Genomic DNA, 25323 nt, shown 5'->3' with positions numbered 1-25323 from the left:
TCTTGCAGCCTCTCTTTGTGAGCTGACTTCCTAAATGGGCCTTTTCCTTTCCCTCAGTTCTTTTGTTGGAGCCGTAACAGGACTTGTCAGCAGAGAACAGAAAGTACTTCTTGGTCAGAGGACTAATCAGGTAGTCGAGTTTCTGGATATGACGTGGAAAGTTAATTTCTGATGGTGATGATGATGGTGATGATGATGATGGTGGTGGTGATGATAATTCAGAGTCTGAGTTTGGAAAAAGTGTGTCCTTTCAGAGAGCAGGCCAGCTACCCAGGTATGCCCTGTTGGAAGCATGCAGAATGGAGAGAAGCTAGGATGCTTCCACATGTTTTCACAGACAAAAAAGATTGGATCCTGAAGAGAAACAGGAAGAGATGAAAACATGGAAAAATTAAAATGAAACAAAAGGCTGCTGGAAGCTCCTTACAGGAAGTACCCATGACGTACTTCCGTTGTTCTCTGTGTACCCCACAGTCCGTGAGTGGCAGGTGTACAGGTGTTTGCCTGGAGGATATGTACAGAGTTGTGCAGCCGCCGCTGGCCACCCCCGTTGTCATGTACCTGCCTTGACGTGGTTGCCCACTGCATCCTCTGCTGTTCCCGAGAGCTCAGCTTGGTCGAGCTATCTCAGTGAACTCATCTGTGTGAGACAGTCCTCGTTAGTAGACTGTGGTGTGGCATTTAGTGATTCTTCCTGCCAGTTGGAAGTTGAACATCCCTGATCTCCAAATCTGGAATCTGGAATGCTCTAGAATTAACCTTGAGTGTTGACAGGATACTTCAAGGGGTAAATTCAAATGAAACCTTACTTTCTATATAAATCAGTTAAGCAAAACTGCATAGAATTACCTTCAGGCTGGCTATATATGTATGAAGAAGAATGAATTTTGTGAATAGGTTAAGGTCCCATCCACAATATATATGTTTAGTTTTATAAAATCCCGTCCACAATATATATTACAAAGTCAAAAAAAAATCTGAAATCTGAAGTGCTTCCAGTCCCAAGTATTTTAAATACAGGTTACACAGTGTTTGTCCAGCTGTTGGCCATGAGCAAGGTTGACTTAAGGAAGTAGATTTCAATCCTTGAAATTGTCTTCATTTGAGTCCTATGAACTGTGGAATGGCTTTTCTTTCTTTCTTTTCTTTTCTTTTTTTCCCCATGTGTGTGTGGGGTGAGACATGGCTTCTCTGTGTAGCCCTGTCTGTCCTTGAACTCACAGAGATCCATCTGCCTCTGCCTCCCAATGCTGGGATTAAAGCCACCACCACCACCACCACCACCACCACCACCACCACCACCACCACCACCACCACCACCACCACCACCACCACCACCACAACCACCACCGCAGGCTTGGAATGGCTTTTCTTGATGTCGACTTGATTAACACTTTTAAAAAACCCACAAGATGGAAGAATGCTCCAATGGGAAGAATGCTCCAATGAAACCTTTTGGGACAGATTGTGAAACTACTCAGAAAGGTTACTTTTCTGTTTCTCCTGACTCTCTCCCCCTTTGGACGGGTTTTGTGGCTCTTCGTCATTGCCCTAGTTAGGTTTCTGACATTGTCATTGCTGACCTCGGCTTCCAGCTCCACAAGTGCCTGGCCCAGAGTCCCTCTGTTCCCCTCAGTCAGTCAGTTCAGTTCTTTGGGTGGCCTTGGGCTCCGAGCTGGCCTTTTTGGTCACAGCCTTCTGTTCTTGAAGCTGCTCGTCCCTCCAGGTCCTCTAAACCTGCTTCATTCTTTAAACCCTTCACCCGGCCCCCCTCTTTGCCCATCCGTCCCATCTCTTCCCCGTGGCTGGTCCTTCAGGTTTAGCAGTCAGCTGCTTCTTCGCTGGTCACCTTCGACTTTCTTGCCTACTGCTCCATCTACTGTTCTGTTTCAGCTGCCCCCCTGCCTTGTTCCTTTCTACCCAGCCACTGAGGAATCCTCCGTCTGCCTACCGACCCCCCGCTGGGGCCACCAGCTTCTGTTGTCACCCCAGTGCTCCCCGTGAGACCCTTTTGTCTTGGACCCGAATCACTCGGATCCAAATCCCATCCACTTCCCTGTCGTGGCTAGTAATCAAGAAGGCCGAGGTTGACTGTGCTTAGCCCTGCAATACACCACTGGCTTTAGATGTGATTTTGAGCCATCTCTGCCTCCGTCTTCCTGAATAGCTTATTACTTTTCTCCAAGGTCTGCTTCTCCGCATAGGGCTTGTTCGTCTGCTTTAGGACTTTGAACCATTCACTATGCTCCCTCCCTCTGGATCCCCCATCACCACCACCCACCATCCCCTGAGCACGTAGCTTTGTGGAAGCCTGGGCTCCACCAAGTTCCTCAGGAGACCCACTCTTTAACTCCGTCTTTCTGTTACCCCCGCCACCACCACTAGGTGGCATCCTGTTCTGTTTCTCTGCAACTTCTCTCCCATCCATCAGCGGGACTGCCAGACTCCGCTTCACGCCTCCCCGCCATGCCATGCCTGACACAGTGATCCTCTCTAGCTAGTCTCATGGTCATTAGGGCATGTCTGACGGGGACACTGACCTGGACGTCCCTTCTCCTTTCACCTTCGTGGGCATGGGGCAGGACGATCTTTGCTTGCCTGCAGTCTCTCTGGCTTCTTCTCAGTCTCGGTTTTCCTGCTGGAATCTTGCATTTTTGGTCCCCTCAACTTGATAGACGGATGAAGAATCAAGGCGTGAGCACCCCTGATTGCCAAATGCCGCCCTTTAGACAGTCTAGCTGGGCTAGCTTTCATCTTTGTACCAGTCACACGAGGCTTTAGAAGAGAGAAATGGGGCTGGTGAAATTGTAAGGACTTGGCCGGCTGACTGTTAACAGGTCAATGAAAGAGGAGGCATTTAAATTCCATTTAATTACCTGCCCGTGTCTTTCCCACTGGCGCCCAGGCCCAGGAGAAAGTGCAATGGCAGAATTCTGAGGAGATCTGTCTCTGCACTTTCTTCTAGGCGTGGCTAACTGATCATATGCAATAAGTGTGCATCCTTAAGGATTGACTCATGACGTGGTCTGTTCTTACAGATCTTTGACCTTTTTTGCTTCATTATTTGTTTCTTTAAAAAAATATGGGTGCATAAAAAATCTCAAGAAGTAGGATGTGTTTGTGGACTGAAAACTCAAACAGCGAAAGCTCGTTATAAAGTGAGAAAATGAAAATTCTTTCCTTCCCCTCCCCACCACGCCCACTCTCCAGGGGTGGTGACAGCAATCACTTTTATACTGGCAGTGGCCAAGGTTTCCATTTCGGTCCCTAGGTCCCTCTTGAGTTTCACAATCCAGTCTCTAACTGTTGAGCCCAGATGCTGATTTATAACCCTTTATATTTTCCGTATCATTGTTTGTATTTACATACTTGAGGGATCCTGGCAGATGGAACCAATCCATAAGTCTATCAACTCAACTCATGAATCTTTGGTCTGCCCATTTTACAGGGCCCCTCTGTCTGCTGGCCCCTCCAAGTAAGTTACTTTGGGTTCTTTCTCCCCCCCCCCCTCCATTTCCTGTCAGGATCCCACCTTCCTCTCTTGGTCTGAGTTCTGCTCCTGACAGCCCCGTGTCTCCGGCTCTCATCAGAGAGCAGATGCTCTCGGCTGCACAATGCTCACCTCCGGGCATTCGCACTGCTGCGGTTGGAGCTCAGCCAGTCGCTGCTCGGACTTGGACGGTCACCCCGGCCCTTCTTCCCAACTGCACTCTGCTGAGACTTGACTTCCTAAACCTGAGTGTCCTCAAGTCCCTTCACTGCGTGGCCACAAACACACTGTATCCCAATCCAGTTGGAGCTCTCGCGGCATCTGGCGCTGGACCCTGCCCTGACTTTGTATTCTGTTTGTGTTTTCCCTGTGCTCGGTGCTCTTCTAGCTCTCCGCTCACTCAAGGCTCTGTTCCATGCTGAGGCCTTCCCCTGGCCTCCTTGTTCTCACAGCAAGGAGAGGCCTGTATTCTCCTGGTTATGATACGTTGTCATGTGGTCCTCTTGCCTTGTGTCAGGATTATAGTTTGGACCGCCTGCTTCAATCGATTAGATTTTTTTTTTTTTTTGGAAAGACTATGTTGTAGGACTTTGTAGCACCATTTCACGGGCTACAGTAAGTTCTCAGGTAAATACTTGGGTTTTTCTTGAAGCATTGATTTGAGAACTTTAAAAGTGAGTCTGTAGTTTGCGTAAAGGCCACCACCAAGCATATCCTGGAATCCCCAGTTCTCTGCAGTGGCAGTGCATGTTTGGTGACCTAAGCGATTCATGTGCATTGGTTATCAGTCAGCATGGGGGTCCTTCTGTATGCATCAGTAGCTTATGAGGCTATTGCAGTAACTTTTAGATTGATGTGCATTGGCTATCAGTCAGCATGGGGGTCCTTCTGTATGCATCAGTAGCTTATGAGGCTATTGCAGTAACTTTTAGATTTGTGTGCATTGGTTATCAGTCAGCATGGGGGTCCTTCTGTATGCATCAATAGCCTATGAGACTATTGCAGTAACTTTTAGATTGATGTGCATTGGCTATCAGTCAGCATGGGGGTCCTTCTGTATGCATCAGTAGCTTATGAGGCTATTGCAGTAACTTTTAGATTCATGTGCATTGGTTATCAGTCAGCATGGGGGTCCTTCTGTATGCATCAATAGCCTATGAGACTATTGCAGTAACTTTTAGATTCGTGTGCATTGGTTATCAGTCAGCATGGGGGTCCTTCTGTATGCATCAATAGCCTATGAGGCTCTGGAATTGCAGTAACTTTTAGTTTCTAAACCATGGCCTGCTGCATGTGCTTCCTACATGCCACATTGGCATTTCAGTACCTAAGATGTTGAAAATATTCTCCCAATAGGAGTTTTAAATTTTAACCTTCAATCTCTTATATTTTAATAAAAAATATCAATAGCTCTCATATGATTGTTTTGCTTTACGTGGACGGGTGTTTTTCTTATATGTCTGTCTGTGTAGCACATGCGTGCATGGTGCCCTCAGATGCCAGAAGAGGGCATCAGATCCCTTGGTACTGGGGTTACAGGCCACTGTAAGCTACCACGTGGGTGCCAGGAATCAAACCTGGGTCTTCTGGAAGCTCAGCCAGTGTTCTTAAACACTGAGCCATCTCTCCAGCCTCCATGTGATCTTTTTAAGTAAGCCATTTTGACCACAAAATTTTAACTTTTTAAACATTGTGTTGAACACACTGACTCATTTATTGAAAATAGGCAGCTTACTTTTTTTCACTGAATCTTTGAAAATTTTATTTGTGTATATAGTGTATCTTGGTCATATCATCCTATCACCTTCACTACTTCTTCCCAGAAACCCCTTTACACCTCCCTTCCGGCCTTTTTATTTCCTGACATCCTTATCTCTTTATATATATACATACATCTCCTAGGTCCAGTTAGTGCTGCCCATATATATGTCCATGGACTTGGGGGTCATCATCCACTGGGGCATGGGGAGCCTATCATTGGCCACACTCATAAAGACACATGACTCCTTCCTCCAGCAGCCATCAATTGCCAATGGCTCCTCAGGTAGGGATGGGCCTCAGGAGTCCCGCACCGGTCTGTGCTAGAACTTATAACTGGCCGGGTCTTGTGCAGACATTGTGTAGGTCAGCACAGCTGCTGTAAGTTTATATGTGTCACAGTCATGTCCTATCCAGAGGCTAGCATTCCACAGCACCGTCTCCATCTGCTCATTCTTTCTTTCTGCCCCCTCTTCCCTCAGTATTTTGTGAGCTTGTGGCGGGGTGTGTGTGTGATATAAATGTCCCCCTATGGAACTTATTTTCAACATTTTGAGTAGGAATGCATCTCTGCATTCACCACTACAGTAAGTTTCTCTGACCAGGGTTTGTTGTTGGGTTTTTTTTGTTTGTTTGTTTACTCTTTTCTGTTTGGCGGGGGCCCTCCCAGCTCCTAAATAAATAGACTGAGACTTACTGTTGCTTATGAATGCCTGGCCTTAGCTTGGCTTGTTTCTAGCCAGCTTTTCTTAAATGATTCTGTCGACCTTCTGCCTCCGGGCTTTTACCTTTCTCTGTTGTGTGTACCGTTCTTTACTTCTTACTCCATGGCTTGCTGGGTTCCTGGCCTCTGGAGTCCTCCTCCTCCTTTTTTTGTTCCTCCATCTTCTCTTTTTCTCCTTCTGTTTATTCTCTTTGCCTGGAAACCCTGCCTGTCCTTTCTCGCCTAGCTATTGACCATTCAGTTCTTTATTGGACCAATCAGGTGTTTTAGGCAGGCAAAGTAACGCAGCTTCACATGGTTAAACTCATGCAACATAAAAGAGTGCAACACACCTTGGCATCATTAAACAAACGTTCCACGGCGTAAACAGATGTAACACACCTTCCACTAATACTGCACAGCAAGGGTTGGAGAACAGCACAGATCGATCTGTAGATGTCAGTGTTTAGAAGATAGTCTAACAACATGAACATTTGGGTGTATGAAGAAGATTCGCAAGCTAATCAGAAGTACAGTTGCTTTTGTTTTTCTTTGAAAATAGGAGTTTGAATGGAAGTGCCCACATTTAGCGCTGCTCCCAGAAGACATGGGCTATCCCATGAAAATCTCAGCGCCAGGCATGGTCACCTCCCTACAAGTTATTAGAGAGGCCCCAGAGACACCCAGAACCACTCAGGCTGTTGGCATTGCTCTTGGTTACCCACCCTAAGTAGATGGTAAGACTGTTGCTGAAGACACCACATACTTTGGTTACAAGGTAGAGAGAAATCAATCTTGACCTGACCAGGAAGCTCATTGCTGGCTAGCTTTCATAGTTCTGGAAGGTTCTCTACACATTTCTGGTATTAAAAAAAGACACCAATGGTCTTATCTGGTACTGGGCCATGCCTGCTGTTATACTGACTTGCCAGGCAAGATGTGTTCACTGGTGCCGTGGCAGCAAGACTCTTGGTGGTCGTGGAGGACACCAAGACTCTTGATTGGATTTGCGGCTTCTCCACAGAACAGAATTTACTCCTGATACTGTAAAACTGGTAGATTGTTTTGCTTTTTTTTCAATGCTGAGAGGACTGTTTCTTCATGAAGAGATGGTGGAAGACTTTTTACCGTATGGAGTCATTGCCTGGTGATAAAAAAGATGTAGGAAGGCCAGTTAACTCCCAAGTGACTTGTCCTCTGTCCTGAATTACACCCAGTCCCAAGCTAGAAATGGAGACTTTCCCACCTCTCCCTGGTGCTCTGCACTTGCAACTCCTCCCCTTAGGTGGACTGAGAGAGGGTCAGTGGCCGGGAATGAAGGAGTGTGTAACCCCGCTCCTGGCTGAGCCATCCCCTTAACCTTCAGCAACACAGACGTTTCAGTCCCTGAAAAGGTAACGACTTTTCCTGCTTGATTAACAAGCCCTGTTCCGGTTTGTTGCTGACCCAGGGCTGCCGGTGGTAGCTGAGGCGAGAAACTCCTGGAATGCGATGATGACCTCATTGGAACACCGTAGTGTCCAAATAGGTGGCCCAGATACCTTTTGTTTTGTGTCTTGTTTTCCACGTTACTGGGATCCAGCCAAACTATTGGCTAAGCCAAGTGCTAACCTGGAGAGCCATAGGGTGCTTCCTGAAGCATGAGGTCATTTTGTTACCACCCTTGATTCTTAAATCTTTAGGTGAAGATGATTGGTCGGGCTTATTTGAATCGTATACAAGGGACTGGTTTCATTTTGCTGTCTCTGGAATTTCTTTTTTTGTTCAGTGGCCAGCTCGTGTAACTGAGGTGTATCTCTCCCGAGTGTGAGTCCCTGACGTTCAAGGGAAGTGTTCTCTTGTCCTTTCAGGATTCATCATTCATTTCACTTTGGCTCATTTTTACTTTTTGTCCCCTAGTATTCCCTTCTGCTTCCCTTCCCCTCCCCTCTCTTCCCCTCTCCTTTTTTTCTTCCTCTTTTTCTCTCTCCTGCCTCCGTTTCTTCTGTTTCTGACCAAACATGTTTCTAGGCTTTCATAATTTGCTGTTTGTTTGTTTGGAGGAGGAGTTCCTGGTCTGAGCTTGACAGAAATTTGGTATTCTTATAAAATGTGGCTTGTTTCTATCTAGTTCTTTGTATGAAATGCATGCTTAGAAAGAGTAAGATTTCAGATACTTTTTTTCTTGAACCAGTTCGAGTCTCATTAACTTCATAGAAGCTGGGTGAGCATAGATTCCCTATTGAGGGGGGACATGCACCGGCACCCCGAGTGCTTTCTCTATTGCAGAATCTGAAAGAAAGAAGGGGAAAGACAGGTCCCCGCAGAGTGCGAAGGCATGCTCTCAGGCTGGGCTGGAGTGCAAGTTTGGGTTTCATTTACAGTGCAGTCAGCCTCCTCTGGTGCATCAAGGTGCATTTCGCCTTCGGCCTGGGCCCTGGACACCTTCCCAGGAAAGCCCCTTGTAAAGCACACTAAAGCAGCAGGATCATGACATCATTTCCACCACCCTGTCTCCTGACTTCCATGAATGCACCATAACCCTTGTGAGCATTTGGAGCCTTAACGCCTCAAGAAGGAGAAAATTAAAAGTGAACACAAGATGTTCATATATACCCGAACTGTGTGATACAGATTAAAGGTTAAAAGTGGAAGTTCTTTTCTCACGGATGGTGAAGCAATCTGGGGGAGGAAATTAGGTTTTCAGTAGAAACCAAGTATTAGATGGACGGAGGGGTGGTGTCACATCCCTGACCCCCTGCTTTAAATTCCAGAGTCCCATTTAGAATTAAAGAGAAAGAAAAAACCTATGTACTGATCCCACTTCGGATTTATTTACCCCAGCGCCAGGACTGCGGCTGTGCCGTGGCCCTTCCCCAGGCACAGGCTTCTCAGGCTGGCCTTCCAGTTTCCTCCTCACCATTAGTTCCCGAAGCTCAACCAAGAATAATAAATTCTGTGATGTGTGTTGTCTCATCTGGGGGCTCTCGCTGGGTTGCGAGAGAGATTAAATGGTACTTGCTATTTAATTGAGTTAGAAAACAGGTCTTCAAGTAAACAGAGTGAGGACACGCTGTTCTGACTGTGCTCCGGAGGCTCCCGGGCGTCCAGGCTACTTACTGCAAGGCATGGTGGGAAGGTGCTGCTGTTGCCATGAAATGCCTCCGTATGGGGGTCGTCCTGTATTAGAGGTTTTTTTTCAGGTAATGAAACCTGTCACACACCTGCCAGGAAGCCATCAACAGTAGCAGATTCCACACCTGGAAAGCTGTCCGTCTCCTCGGGAATCTTCTCTTTGCATCTCTCATCCGTAGCGAAGGGAAAGCAGATGCAGTTTGTGAGAGCATGGAAAGAGAAACTGTGTTCCTAAGCTGGGTCAGTTTCTAAGCTTATGTTGTCCTTGCTGGTAAACTGTTTCACCTGTCCCCAGTCGCACACGAGTACACACGGGAGGTAAGAGGTCACTCTGTAGTCCCGTGTCGTCTCCAAAACAGAAATGACCGTGCACGGCTGTGGAGAGATAGGTGCTTTATCAAATGAGGAGCTTGGTTTCAGATCGGTTCTGGAAATGCATTTCTTTTCTGTGTTTAAGCCTGAGACTTCTGGCAAACCGTGGCGTTCAGTTAACAGTGCCGCCTTTCCCTCTGAGATGCAGTGGCTGATTCACGCCGAGGAGAGATGATGTAAATACAGAAGGACAGATTTTTCCCTTTTTTGGTTTAGTCCCTGATTTTACTGTCTGGTCATCCATAGCTGTAAAGGACAGCTAATATGAACAATGAACTTTAGGACCACAAAGTTTCTAATGTGATTATAGTAAAATGACAGTATAAAATGTTAACAGTGCCTAGTGTTTCTTTTTCTCTCTCTTTTTCCTTCTTTTTTTTGCTGGTGACCATTGTCTTTTCTCATAGATAAACCAGTCCGATATATACTTCATAGATTCAAAACCAAAACTCAGACTTGCAAAAAAGTCTCCAAAGAATTTGTACTTCATTAATATGTAATTTTTAAAATTAGTTCCCTGCCTCTTTGTTTTGTGGTGCTTGTCTTAATTTCTGGTTCCAGTTTTTACAACAGAGAAAGCATCAGGCATTTATTTTCTGGTTCACCTCACGTTGTCCACAACACCCCCTACCCAAAGAGGGGCGGTGAATTTGAGACTTGGTGCTTTTTCCTCCCTTTTCTCTCATCCTCTCTCGGTGGCAGCTTTGCAAAAACAGTTTTGTGCAAGCAGACATGACTTAACTCCACTCCGAACATAGAGAACTATTCAACTTTACTTTTATGTGTTTTGAATACTGCCTCACGTGAGACTGTGACGGCAATAACGTATGCATGGCCAACCTTATTTTAATAGCGAAGGAGGGCTGCTTTTAATTAATAAGTGGATCTCTTTATGTCTGGGAGTTTCAGTTTATTTTGTGGTTCTTTAGAGTTCTTCAATTATGGGGCCTAAAAGGGCTATGTTAGTGGAGACTAAATCCCTTTTAAAAATTCTGTCATTTAAATGTTTTCTGTCTGTAATCTGGTTTTTTCCCCCCAGATTATTGTTTAAAAAATGCAAAAACCCAAAGGAGCCAGCAGCAGCGGTTTTGTCTAAGGTGTTAACACATATAGCCAGCCATAATTGCAGCATGTATATTGTGAGCCACAATGGGCTGCAGCGCCATGTATTCAGATAGAGATCTGCAGACAGATCGGTGATCGCCAGTTGGGATTGCAGCTCCACTTATACTAAAGAGTCCTGTTGAGGGCCTGGAGAGATGGCCCAGCCGTTGGAAGCACAGACTGCTCTTTCAGAGGACCCAGGTTCAATTCTCAGAACCCACATGGCCGCTCACAATGGTCTATAACTCCTGTGTCAGGGGATCTGATGTCCTTAGACAGACACACCTGCAGACAAAACACCAATGTCCATAAAATAAAAATAAATAAACTTGAAAAATGAGAGAGACTTGTATTTCCCACTCTTGACATCTGCTTGTAAGCTACTTAAAAATAATTGAATTCTTATGAGGCAGCCCCTGAAGGGTGTAAAGACTCCTGGTGATACCATCGTAGTCTTTTCTGGACATGTAGATTTTCAGTCAGTTCGGTCAAACTCAGAATACCACTGTATCTTATGACCTCCCCAATATGCTTTCTCCCGGAGGGGGTTAAATGCTGTAACATGAGCCCACAGCCAGGTTTGGCCCAAAGGGTACTCCAGATAAAGTGATCCCTAGAGGACAACAGGAATTGTTTTGATTGGTGCACGGAAGAACATATCTAGAGGTGCTTATGCAGACTTATGCTGGTTTTTGCTGTTTTCCTCAGAAGCGAGATCTGTCTGAGGCACACACTTTTGGGATTGGAAAGAACTGTCCGGGCACGATCAGTACATCAGTACAGGAACCTCTTCGTGGGTTGGTTGTTAATGGTAGAAAATACTTAGATTGTGGGCCATTATACTTTCACATTTCAAAGCCAGCAAATAAAGTCATGCTCTGGAATAGTGGTTGGGAAAAATGATATCTTTCTCTTTAAAAATCAGGTCTGAGTTTTGTGATTTCTCTCTGGCATCTGTGGGGCTGTCTCCCTTAGGATGGATTCCTTTGGTAACATGCAGTTAGGAAGCTGCCTGCCCTTAGATACACTGACCCTGTTAGATCCTGGCACTTTTGGGCAGCAGCCAGTAGATGGCAGTACAGTTCCACTCCAGGACTTTCTAAAGCCCCGCAAGGGCCGTCTAACGTTTCATTACAGTCTAATTTTTGAAAATGCCTGATTAGCTACATTAAGCAATGTTTGGGTGATTTTTTTTTTCCCCTTTTAAACTTACAGAATTACAACCACAGCCTGAAAGGAAGCCATTATTGGTAGACAACATGATTATCAGTTGCAATTTAGTCCGTGTAATAGGGCAGCAGCACATAGATGTTTAATTATATTTGCAAAAACAGTCCGTCTATATAAATATGTAAAATGCTTAACAAGAAGGAGTATGATTTCCCAGTTATTTTAGATCAGTATTTTTATCTTAACTCTCCCTAGAGTACCACCTAATCATTATGGTGAATCATGCAAATGGAATACTTCTTAGTTCTGCTAAGAAATCTTAGTGTATAATTAACTTGTAGACTAAGCTAGCTCATATCTGTGCAGTTTTTATTTCTTTGGAAGTTAGGACAAGAGCTGTCTGTCCTTGGAAGAGGTGGGTTATGTTCTTATGTTGGGTTTTTGCAGGTCTCTCAGGAATTACGTAGTTCAGAGCAACAAGCTGCTCTTCTGGCTTTCTTTGTGATCCAGATTATGTTGTAGTAATGGACTCTGTGGTTTAGGTTGAACATATAATAAAAACATTGTCATTTAAATTGGAAACTTGTACAGTTGATTGGCAGTTGGTGTACCAAGAACTTTTCTTATTTTAAGATTCTTTAGGGGAGACTCCTTATTGGATGGGATGTTAAAATTGGTAGATTCCCCCCCCCCCTTTTTTTTTTGCTAAGAAACAAAAGTGTTATGTTATTAATAGTCCATTTGAAGTATTTTGTGTTAGGAAATACTTTGGGAGATGTCTTCCTTGGAAATGGATTTGAATTTTAAGAAAATCCCTGCCAACGTTCATCTTCTGTTCTCACGTTTTTTTGTTGAGACATAGCCAGCACTGTAGAATTATGGACTTGATCTGGCCTTTTTAAAAACTTGAGACATTGTAGAAGCAGGAACGCCACGTGACTGGTTTCCCGCGTGCCCTCTGCATATTCCCACAGGTATACTTGCAGGAGATGAAGCTCCTGCCCATTGGGGAGCAGAAAGGGGCTCACTCAAGTCCCCCTTTTAGGCTGAGGTGGTGTGGGTAAACCTATAGTAACTGCGTAAGCTCGCAATCTGCTGCATGGACCACAGCCTCTGACGGACAAAGCATGTAATTCCTCACACGGGTTTTGCTGTGTAACTCGCCTCCTGTGGCATGGCTAATGCATTTGGACAGTTAATGTTGTCAGATGTGTGTGTTTGTGCACACCCGTGCACACATAATATAGACCCACCTATTATAATTGCTATAAAATAAAATATGCTGGTGGGTATTTGTGTGACTTAGGCCAGATGAATGAAATCGGGACATAACAGATTTATGGTCTCCTAGCAGACAGAGATGAGTATAATAATAGCATATTCTTAAGGTGCTTTTTGTCCTGTTCCCCCCCCCCCCCATCAGATTCTGATGGGAGATGATGTCAGCAAGCCAGGAAATGCAAGCCTCAAATTTCCTGGGGGTGCTACACAGTGGGTTGAAACGCTGGTATACTAGCAACTTCCTTTCTTCCTGGGAAGTTTCCATACGAAGATGGCGAGAATTGAATAGTGCCTCTGTCATCTGCAATGGAGAAGGTGCTGTTGAGTGATGTGTTTTAAAGAGTACCTTAAAATGGTAAAAGACTAACATTTATGAAATTGCCGTCCAATTCAAATCTTGATTCATTGCTACTTTATAGAATTTTGGGATTCTTAGTGTTTGATCTGTAACGTAGATTTCATGAGGAATGCTCCTCTCCAGCTAGCTACAGGATAAGGGTGCACAGGGTGGGGGGTGGGGTGGGGGCTTTGTTTCTATTTTATGCACAGCCAGACTTGGTCTTATGCTTGTAATATTTAAAGGAGTTCAATAGGAGGCCCTTGATTCTTTGATCTAAAGCCACAGTAAGTTTAATGAGAAAGATTTTTCATAATGCTTGCAGTATTGAACATTTCCGCCAGTTCAGACTAATGTGATATAATGATCGATTTATACCTTGGATCCCATCTTTTATTTCTCATCCTGAATCCACCCTTCTCCCTCTGCTGAAACAGGTAATTACAAAGGTCCTCAGATCAATTTTTGTAAAGGGGCACCCTGACGGGTACCATGACTGAAGTGTGACATGAGCCTTTTTCCAATACAATGGGTGGCCTAACATTCCTCTGGAAGCCAAGCTCATTAAATATTCAGTTCCTTCCCCCTCTCCACCCCCCCTTCACACACTTAGCTCTGAGTCTCACTAAGTCTGGGGTTTCTTCACTGAAGACTTAGGAAAATTGCTCCGAGTTCTCAGATTGAATTTTTTATGTGTATGACTTCATGATAGCATTAGCATGTGCTTTGATCCATGTGTGAATGGCGCTGGGTCGGCGCTTATTGCCATATCCAGATGGTGTCACAGGGAACAAACAGTTGTGTTTTAAGATTTCTCAATAGACCGTCTAGACTGGCCGTGCAGCAGACAGATACAGCCACCCATCAAATTAGCGTTTGTCAGATTTATGGTAATGGTTCACCAAAGCCTTCCTGTCATTGACATTAAGATTTACGCCTCCAAAGTTATTTTGTCTTCCACAGAATATAGCTTGTGATTGCTTGGATTTAAAAAAAAAAAGTTTAAGACAGAAAAGTCTTGGTGAATGTGAGCTGTTTCTGAATGAAAAGAAAAATATAAAAGGAATTAAACAGTGGCTGAAGCTCAGCGTCTGTATTGATTAGGGAGAGGCACTCTTCCCGCCATACCCCTGCCCACCCCCGCCCCGTGAGTGATAAGAGGGATGTTCTGCTGTGGCTGGTGTCTCCCATTTGCCCTTGTTGGAAAGAAAAACATGTATGTGGGCGACTGTGGCCAGATTTTGTCCTTTCATGTTGTTACTCCTGAGTAATGTGATCTGCTGTCCCAACGCGGTGGGAATAACCTTTTCACAGGCAGTATTGTCCATTCTCGGTGGAGATGTTTTCCCAAGTCTGCCCAGGCTGCCTTTGATCATACCTCCTTCCAGTGTGGGGGTCACAGCTACTAGGCTCTCCCGAGAGTCACAGGGTTTCTTCGAGGAAAGTGAGAGACACAGGGGGGTTCAAAATAAATAAATAAATAAATAAGACCCCCACCCTCTCCTCTGCGGTGTTCAATCATCGACACCACGAAGCTGGGCGGGTGCAGATGCCACATGGCCTATTCAGGACATGGCAGGCCGACCTTGCACAGCGTCAGTTTTTTATACTTGGGTCCCAGGGAAAGAAAGCCTTTGCACTTTTTTCATCCGACGCAGTTTGAGGAGGGAGGGTCATCCCGTCCTGGACATGCTGAGGCACGCCTGGCAATGTGGTTTCCTATTATTGTACATTGGTGTAAATGACGAGTGGCGGGGAGGCCGGGGGCGGGGAATGTTGATGAAAATTCCGAGGCTGCGGCAGAGAGTATGGTGACGTGGTGGTGGTGGTGGTGGTGATGGTGGTGGTGGTGGTGGTGGTGGTGGTGGTGGTGGCCGCCTCCAAGTTTCAAAGCAAGTTCTTTCATTGCCCTGAGACCTGGCGTTTGGGGAAGCCCTTGCTGACCCTTCTGATGTGTCAGGGTGGAGATACAGGGTACAGTTCTCATTCAAAGGGCAGCCTCCCTCTTCTCCGGGCCGTAGCAAAGCAGAGTGGTGTCCTGTACTGAATGCAGGAGGGTAGGGGCTGCCTGGCAGCCTGCTCTGGTCTCCTTGGGGCTTTTTCTTGCTGCTTTCTAACTTTCTGGCCCTGGCCAGGCAGTCACCGTTGGCCAGACTGTTATCCTGGCTTGTCTTTAAATACTTCTGGTATGTGCGTTTGAATGTAACCCTAAGTACTTTATCAGCTGTATCAGAGATGTTGTCATTGGTGTTCAAGTTCAATCTTTCTGCAACACGCTCCCCTCCAGGATAAGGAAATAATGGCTTTTCAGCTTCCCTCCCTTTCAGGTCTTTGAGTTGTATGTCCTAAGTTACAATCCCCCCCCACCCCCTTGCATTGATTCCTCTGAATATTAGGATATAACTTCATTTGTTTATTTATTATGTAATCAATTTATTTTTAAAATTTATTTATTTTGCATCTGCACCATGGTTTACCCCCCTCCTCTTCTCCCCACCCCACCTCCCACTTTCTTTGTTTTTTTTAACATGAGTTATGACCAATTTTTTTGGAAAGAACTTGATTACCTCTCTTATATGGTTGTAAACTTAGATGATTTCCCAGAAAAAAAAAATATGCTGAACAAATTTTTTCTTCGAAACCTGTTTTTTTCTTTTACTGTTTTTCTCCATTTTACTTAACCTGTGGGGCTACTCATTTTTATTCCCTTTGCAAAGCATATTTCTTCTGGATGCCCAGTGATCTGCCCCCGAGTTTGGGTGGACTCGTAAGTGCATGGTAGCAGGGCGATCGTGCAGGGGGGTCTCCAGAGCTCAGGTAATGACGTGCGGCTGCCCTGTCTTCCCGTGGACTCCTCACTCTTGTCAGCAGAGAGACGTCCGACCCATGGCCAGCTACAACACTTACCATGTTGGACTTGAAAACTATTTAAAATTCATTGTAAGAAACAGTATAAATTTTACAAGACACATTTATAGTGTTTTTAAAACATTAACTACCCTTCTTACACGTGTGTTCTGTTGGAAATTGGAAGGGTGGAATGGAATGCTAGCCTTTTGAGCAAAGTGTGAAAAGTTATTTAAGTAAAACTCTTTTTTTTTCCCCTTTAGTTTAAGATTTTCCTCTCTCTGGGACTCCTCCGCCGTGGTCATTTGGGTTTACTATTTTTAGAAGGGAGTTCTGACAGTACACTTTATACCTTGTTTACTTCATCAGATGACATATTTAAAGGAAGCACAGGATGTTAGAGCTTTAGGGGACCTTAGAGGGCGTCTCATTTAACAACCTCGTTTTTCTAGTTGTAGAAACAGCAGTATGGATAGGTTAAGTATTCGAGGTTGTCGGGAGCCCCGTTCCCCATCTCTTGATTGATTTTTACGTGGCTAATGATAGACACTCCTTTATCCGTATGCCCCGCTCCACTAAACTCACTTCGGCTTGCTCTGTCTCCATTTGACTAATGAGTTCAAAGCTAAGACAGCACATTTCATTCTGTGCATCAGATTATACCACTGGAGAAAATATAAAATGCAGAGCCCAGTGGAACACACACTGGTGAATGTATACACAATAGCCATTTCCCCCTTCTTGCCAAGGCTGCAGTGTGTCTAAAAGGAGCAGTTGAGTTATGCACCCGTCTAAACTACTTAGACCCTGTGTTGTGTAACTTGAAGGTACCCACAGTCTTCCTCCCAGCCAAGTGTGGCTGTGCTCTTGGTCCTGAGCCATAATCTCATATGAGAAGGAGGAGCCTCCTTGGGGGGTCGGGGGGAAACTTTTGCTCTTTTGTGAAGAGGGACCCATGTAGGCTTACTCAGATCCCTTACCCCATCTCTCCTCTGTAGTTTTCTCTGTTTGAATATGGCTACAGCATTTAGACCTGCTAGATAGCTTTCTTACTACCTGGAGGGGAAGGGAGGGGGAGCTAGCATCTTTTAAGTCCCATTGATTTAAACCAGAGGTTGGTATTATTATTATTAATCCAGTGACTGGCAAATTATAGCACAGAGACTGATTGTGTCTTTCTGTACACTGCTATTGGGACACAGCTTTGCCTTTTTGTTAGGTATTGAGTGTGCCTGTCTGCTTTTAAGCTGACAGTTGAGTATTAACTGAGACTATACTGCCTCAAATATGGCCTACATGACTCTTGTGCATATGTATGTGTATATGTATATATTATGTGTGTGTGCGCGCGCACGCGCAGAGAGAGAAACACTATATACAATCTCTATTCCTTTTGTTTGTACCTCATTGAAAATACCATCGAGTGAATTTTATTTTACTTGCAGCCGAACACATTCTTAGTGGAATCAACTAGTAATCCAGATCTCTAACACATTTGTGACCTGGCATTTTTAGCTATTGAAGTTATTGTCTGGTTAAGCAGAGTTGTTCCAGATAAGCAGATCCCTTATTTGGGGCTTTGTCAGCTCTTTATTTCCTCCTAAACTTTCTGGTTATTCCTTTCTGTTTAATAATAAGACAAGATTTCTCAGTAGGTAAAGGCTCTTGCCACCGATCCTGATGACCTGAGTTGGATCCTTGGGACCCCAATGGTGGAAAGAGAGAACTGCTTCCTGCAAATTGTCATGTGACCTCCAGGTGTGTGGCAAGGAATGCACAGGTGCATGCACTCCTGCACCAGCCCGCACACACCTAAATGTAATGAAATTATTTAAAATGAGGCATTTCTAGTAATAGTAAGATGAGACTGTAAAAGTGCTTCAGCATTGAAATGTTACCTAAAACTGACCCTGGCCCGTTGGTCTTGGATGACTTCCTGGAGTGTAGGTGAGGAAAGTTCTCAGGTCTTCAATTAGTGACTAGTCTCCTGGTAGATCTTAGAGCCCCGAGGTCCCACTTATTCAACACCGTAGATGGAGCAGCTGCCGCCGTCACTGCCCACCCCCTCGCCCCTGTCTCCTCCTTTGCCTGCTCTTCCTCCTTCTTCTCTTCTTACTCCAGATGTGATGCCCAGTGACCTGTGGGACTGGGAGAGAGCTACACAGCACCAGCTCTGCAGCGGCATGCTGTTCTGTGTGCACTCTAAACCAGTCACTAACTAACTTGATAGGAGCAAAAAGAAAATAAAACTAAACAAAAAACCCCCGAACCAAAAAAACCTGGAAATGTGTTTCAGATTCAGTAACGTCTACGGTTGCGTCGACTTGTCTTTTGAACATAAAGGAAATTTTTAGTTTGACTTTTGTGTCAAGATAGAAGACCCCCTTATGTGTGATTAAACAGACGACTAAAAAATACACCTTAAAATATGTCTGTTTTCATTTTTGCCAATACAAGTCTCCATAGTAATTCTGCTCATTTGCAGATTGCATCATGAATTATTGTAGAAAGGCCACTGAATTGGTTTCTAGAAGACTCTGAACTAGCCATGGGTTGTTTATCAATTTAATTAACTTTTTTTTTTTTTTTTTTGGTTTTTTCGAGACAGGGTTTCTCTGTGTAGCTTTGCGCCTTTCCTGGAACTCACTTGGTAGCCCAGGCTGGCCTCGAACTCACAGCGATCCGCCTACCTCTGCCTCCCGAGTGCTGGGATTAAAGGCGTGCGCCACCACCGCCCAGCCAATTTAATTAACTTATCTGTCACGCTTGGCACGTGCAAGGAAAAAGTGTTGGACAATATGCATTTAGAGTTATTTTCAATTGTAAGATGTGTCTACTTGTGAAAAAAAAATCTTCACGGTTGTTGGAAACCCTTGAGGATTAGTTGATTCAAACAGCAACAAAACATCCTTTGCAAAATCAAAGTCCCCATGTCCTCATTAGTTACCCCAAAGGGCACTGGGGTAACTGATGCCCTTTAATTTTAAGATCTCAGAGGGTTTGCCATATACCAGTGCCCATCACCATGAGAGAAATTATCTGGGGATGGAATATTGCAGGTAGACTTGAGTTTTATGGTGGCATTTTACAATGCTGTGTCTTGATAACCTATTAACAGTATATTTTAGTATAGTTAACATATTTTTTGAAATAACCTATTAGTGTCTTCAAGTCAATATGTTAAGTTACAGATTTCCAAGAATTTATTAAAATTGGTGGGAAAGTAAGAGAAGATTCCAATAAAGCAGGTAATACTAGGATATTACGTTCTAGGTATCTACTTCCTAATGTATATTATTATTAGTATAAACACTCTACTTAGGGAATCATAGTTCTTGAAAGAAAGAATTTTCATTTGACTGGAGAATTTTATGGTACAGATGCCTCGGTCACAAAATCTTACTAGACATTTTGAAGCAGATATATTCAGCCATTTCCTACAAGCAAAATTACATCAGAGCAAAGAAAAGCGCTTTGTGAGTTAAGCTTGTTATGTTTGCATTTTCCCCTTTCAGCTCACATGGAAGACATAAAGGATTAAGATTTTGATATTGTATTCCAGGAAAATATTAAGACACAAAGAATAAATTACTTGATTTCTACCCCTTGTTCCCTTTTATAGTTTTTAAATGACTGTCTCCTGAGTTATTCTGATATTCTAATTAGTACTCTGTAATCTTCTAACTCACTGTATTTTTTTATAATTTCAAGAAAAAAAATGTGACTTAAGAAAAAGGTAGCTGTCTACTTGGAGGGATGAGGTAGTTATGAATTAATAGCAGATAAAAAATTAGAGAGGCTGCCAGTTTCAAAGGCTGGGGAAGAATGTTGACTTTGCAAATATCTGTTCACAAATTAATTTTTTTTTTATACAGTGTGTCTGGCCAGTGTCTAGGTACTAAAAATGACTTGAGGTGAGTGATTTCTTGTCATTAAATATTCTTTCAAGTATGAAAAACCTCAAATACTCTTTTGAGAAGAATTATACTGCTGTGCTACAAAATACAGACATGCATATTTTTCTAATGATTTCATAATCATATAAATGGATACGTGAGTGTATAATGAATTTTATTCCATATCTCTTTCCTTCTATATTATGGGTTTTTTTTTTTGTTTTTTGTTTTTTTTAATCAGAGCCCTGGGCTGGAGAGATGACTCAGTGGTTAAGAGCACTGACTGCTCTTCCAGAGGACCCGGGTTTAATTCCCAGCACCCAGTTGGCAAAACACCAATGCACATAAAATAAAAATAAATAAATTAAACTCAGAGCCATATGTCAATATATATTTAAAACGTCAAATGATTTCATAGAACCCGGAAAAGTCAGCTGTGAATCCCAGTTCTCACTTCCTTCTCTGATTTTTCCCCCTTGTCAACTATTTGGCTGGTTTTGTTTTTATTTATTGCTGTCCTCCTGGTCTGTGTGCTCATGTCTCTTCTCTCCTTTCTACTGCTGTCCCCTGTGGTCCCCTGCTTTGAAAGGAAGATTAACTCTTTCCTCCCCAGCAAACGGCCTTCTTTTTTCTTCCTTCTCTGACCTTCTTCCCCTCAAGACTCCCAGGATGGTTAAGGCTGTGGATTTGGGGAGATCCGAGTCTCCACACTGCTGTGTAACTTTAAAAATGTCAGAGATGGTTGCCATCTGCTACACTATGCTGATGCTCCCACATTCGATTCGATTTTCATTGGCGTGAATTGTTGTGATGTTTTGTTATTTACTTAGTTTCTAGGTCACTAGTTTTTTTCTCATTTTGTTCCCCCACTCCCCCCACACACAGTTGTACAAATCTTCTCTTCCTGATGTGATAATCTTGATGTTAGTGACACTTCTTCCCAAACCCCGGTCTGCACCTTTTCGGGGCTGATTGCTGCCCTGGGCCGTGTGGCTCTCATCCATGGCGGCCCCTGAATTGCCATGTGGGGGACCTCTTTCTCCTGTGAGGTCTGCTGGCATCCAGGTCTTCTTTCTTCGTCACCCCAGGGTGCACTGGAGGTCACGATTTTGAGACCTTTCTTATCAGGCTCGTGATTGATGGCTTAGTTGGTACGGAGCCCTGGGTTGGGCATTATTTTCCCTCACGATTTCAAAGGCATTTGTGCCATTTGTTTTTATGTCTCCAGCGTGGCATCTAGAGGAACCACCCTGGTTTGTCCTCACGCCTTCGTCCCCAGCTTTCCTGGTGTTGGCAGGATTTTGTTTGTTTTTAATGGCGGTTGGCAGCTGTCGTTTCCTGACATTCCACGCTGTGCTTTGGTGGAGAAAACCCAAACCCTAAGTTCCGCAACATCGTCTTGGAATTTCCCCCATTTCCCCCTTGATCTCCTATAGCAATCCTTAATTTTCAAAGCTTTCAGGTTGTGTTTTTCAGCTACGTCCTATTTTCTGGGGAGATTTCCCCCCCCCCTTGAAATTTGAGCCTTTTATTGTATTTCAAATTTCTGTTCGCCACTCTTTTTTCCGTTTGTTTTATGATATCCCACTGGTGATTTTCTTTTGTGGGTGCCATGTATTTTATTTATTTACTTAACTTCAGAAAACATTTATTTATTTATTTGAGACAGGGGGAAATGTTTAGTTCTTTATGCATCTGAGCGTTTGCCTGCACGCATGTCAAGTACCACGTGCTTGCCTGGCACCCTCGGAGGTCAGAAGAGGGTGGTTAGATCTCCCTGGGACTGGAGTGACAAACACTTGTGAGCCACCACGTGGGTGTTGGGGACTGAACCTGGATCCTCTGCAAGAGCTGCCAGTTGTCTGTACTTCTGGGCCATCTCTCTGCTACCTAGTGACTTTCTTTTGAGACTCTGGCCCTTGAATTTCTGAACCTCTTACCTCCACCTTCCAAGTGCTAGGATTACAGGCTCTGTCACCATGCCCGTTCTATACTGGCTCTTATGCACGCCAGGAGAGCACTGTGCTGAGAACTGTATGCCCCGTCTCCATGTCTTTTAACTTCAGACTTTAAAAATACGTGTATATAAACTTACACGCTCTATCTGTGCTTACTCTGAGCTATTATTTTTTTAATGCATTTTTTGTTGTCTTTTCTTATTAATAGCTTTTCTCAGATGTCTGGCAATCCTTGTTTGTCTACTTACATTCAAGAGTATTAGGTCTTTTATTGGAGGAGTTCTCAATAATCAGATCTTCAGGCGATCTCTCTTAGGCTGGCCAGATAGTCCACACGAGAATCTTTCAAGCCCCCAGTGTTAGGAGGATAATCATGGAAGTCAGGGCTCCGGAGGCAACTGTGGATAGTGCTGGACACTGTGTGTCCCCTGTACTCCATTCTCACTTTGTTCTTCCGTGTGCTTTGGAAACTTGTGCCTGAGGGATCCTAGATGTTGAGACCTTGTTTGAGCTTTCCAGGGAAAAGATGTGAAGTCTTTGGTGGTTGGGCAGTTACCTGGCTCCATGAAGTCGGGGAGAGGTCCTAAAATCCAATCCCTTCTTCAGAGGGCTTTGAGCTAGTCTGTTTGTAGTACTGTGTCCATCGGCTTCTGGAACCTGGATCTGCTCCTCGCTGAGCTTCTCATCCATTCTGTGGGAGCCATTTGTAGTTCACTTCCCCACTCTGCTTGTTTGGACCATGTGATGAGGTTGGCAGCATCAGTTACTGCGTGGTCCTCTGTGCCCTGCTGGCCTGATGATTGTAGCTGGGTCTGACGTCCAGGCGCCTGCAACACTTTAAAAACTATTTGAAAGTTATCTCTTTTAAAATTATTGTGGTGCAGTTTCAGGGGCAGGTCTTCAACTTGCCACTTGGCTCAGAAGCCTTCCTCTTCTTTTCCTCGCCGACAAGCAGTCTGGCCCGGAGGATAGATGTCAGGTGAGCCTTTCCCTGGACAGTGGTCCTGAACAGAAGCACACATGGTCTCTGATTAGAGCCTGCGCCTTTCCTGTTTCTAGGAAGAGGTAACATTGTGGGGTCATAGTGGATGGTGTAGATGCATGCTGTCTTATTCTCCTCTTGCATGCCCAGGGGACTGGCACAGTCACACTTCTGAAGGAGTGGGGCTTAGGAGTGTGTCGCTGCTCTCAATGGCTCTGGATCCCTTTTCACGGTCTGTTTGTCATGTGGCGTTGGCCTCCTCTTCCGGAAGATCAAGGCATCTCTCTGTGGAGCGTGGGTGACCAGCAATGGAGGTACAGCGTGTACAGTCCTGGGTGTGGATCTCCCTTTCCTTCCATGAAGGTTGAGGCCAGTTGGATCAGACGGGCCATTCTAATTCCAGATGTCTGCCATTACGAATTTCCAATATCAGTATGTACTTTTGAATGGCTTAGTGTTTGCCGAGTGGGGTTGGTTGTTAAATATCAGGATTCCGCATCTGAAATGCTCCGTAGAAGCCTTGTAGCCTATCCTTGTGGGCCACAAGCTGCTCGGTGAGGGTGCGTTCCTGTATTGGGCTTCCTGTACCTTTCACTCGTTCCCATTTCCCACTTCACTTATGGCTCCTCCTCGTCCGTATTGGGCTTTTCGATTTCTGCAGAAAATCAAGCCCTTTGGCTCCTCAGACACACTGGTCCCCATGTTCTCTGTCTGATAACTTCCACTTTCAGCCAGGGCAGCCCTGCCCCGCCCCAGGCTTTCCCATTGAAGTTGGGTTACCTTTGTCACACATTTCCCCCCCAGCTTTTGGAAGTATAAGTGATAGATGATGTGTTCAACTTTCCCAGGGTTCACAGCCCTTTCTCGCTGTCAATATCGGACTATCAGTTTGTGTGATTCCCCTCCCCCCCATTACTGTGTGACTTCCTCTCTGGACTCTAGCTTCCATGAGGGCAGAGGGCATATGTCTTCCTGTTACCTTCAGCGTCTCCCACTCGGGATGAGGGAGCAGCCAATCACTGCTGACCAAATGAATGAAGAGTGTCAGCTCAGGATCCTGCGGGCAACATCTCTAAGCTCTAGTGGTAAAGGGGCCCTGGTTATTCTAAGTATTGGACTTAGCTCCTTACCCCCGTATATCTTGCTGCTGTATGTAAATTATATAGCTCATGATCACTGTAAAGTTTGATTATTACTCCTATTGTTTATTTATTCTTCTGTTAGCTCTCTGTTGCTGGGGCAGAATACCAGAGGAAATCCATCTGAAGCGGGGAAAGGTTTATCTTGCTTCCTATTTTCAGTGATTTTTGTGCATGGTCTCTTGGCTCTACTATTTGGGGCTTATATTGAGATAGGTATTTGAATTGGAATCCCAAATGTGCCCCCACAAGCTCAGGATTGAATGCCTGGTTCCCAGATTGCGGTGCTGTGGAGACCCGAGGAGGTGGGTAGGGCCTGAGCGGTGGAAGTGAGTCCCTCGGTCATACTTGGCCCCAGTTCTGGTCTCCCTTGACTTGCCAGTATACCCTGTGAACAAATCACCCCTCCCACTCCCGTGGCGATGGATGGAGTGTTCCAGATGCCATACCTTCCCTGCTGCAATGTACCATACTCTCTGAAGCCACGAGCCTACGCACACCTTGCCCTCTTAAATTGTTCTCTTAGGGATTTTGGTCACAGAGATCTGGAAGTAACCGAACACAGTGAGGAATCTGACAGAACACCCCCGCCGAGCTTGTGGTAGCTGGGAAGCCAAGCGAGCAAGCGAGGGACCCGAGTCCCAGGTCCCCTTCAGTGGGTGTGCTTTGTGACCACTAGGCCTGGAACCGGTCTCTCAGAAATGAAGATACTCTAAAGGCACACTGTGTTTCTCAGTCAGACTATCAGACCGCGGAAACAAAGGATCACAAGGAAATGGGAATTTCCCCAGGGATCTCACGTTGGGAGGAGGAAAGGGCACCAGCCAGACGGGGAACCACATCTCCCTGAAAGGGATTTCACACATGCCCAACAACTTGTCAGACCACCTTGCAAGATGAAACTGAAACCATGATAAGATGGGTCAGTGGAGGGCAGGCCCACATCTTGACCATACTGCTTAGACCCGCCTAGTCTCTATTTGGATCTGATCGCATTTCGGAACCCCATGGGCTTGAGGCAGCTGCTGCATCTCTTGGCCCCTTTCCCCAGCGTGGCCACATTGAGTAAATCTCCTTTTTGTGCTTCCCACTTTTATTTTGGCCTTTTCATTGGCTTGTTGAGAATGTGTGAGACTTGACTGAGTACAGGTCATGACCTCCATGTTCGATAA

General features: G+C 44.8%; 1 protein-coding gene across 9 annotated transcripts in view; it reads left to right on the top strand.

The window, feature by feature from the left end:
- Arl15 (ARF like GTPase 15) overlaps positions 1-25323 on the top strand; it is a 392450-nt gene that overhangs the window by 75539 nt on the left and 291588 nt on the right. The window contains exon 1 of one of the 9 annotated variants that reach the window (XM_076551879.1): positions 20315-23326. The exons of 7 other annotated variants lie outside the window; for them this stretch is intronic. In XM_076551879.1, the coding sequence (XP_076407994.1) occupies positions 23321-23326 (6 nt within the window). In that variant the 5' untranslated portion in view covers positions 20315-23320. Of the gene's footprint in view, positions 1-20314; positions 23327-25323 lie in introns of those variants that run through there. One more of the 9 variants, XM_042261543.2, reaches the window with a different exon arrangement.

This window comes from Peromyscus maniculatus, chromosome 15 (genome assembly GCF_049852395.1).
Source record: "Peromyscus maniculatus bairdii isolate BWxNUB_F1_BW_parent chromosome 15, HU_Pman_BW_mat_3.1, whole genome shotgun sequence".
NCBI lineage: Eukaryota > Metazoa > Chordata > Mammalia > Rodentia > Cricetidae > Peromyscus > Peromyscus maniculatus.
The sequence above is the reverse complement of the archived record's forward strand: the minus strand, read 5'-3'. Positions and strand labels throughout refer to the sequence as shown.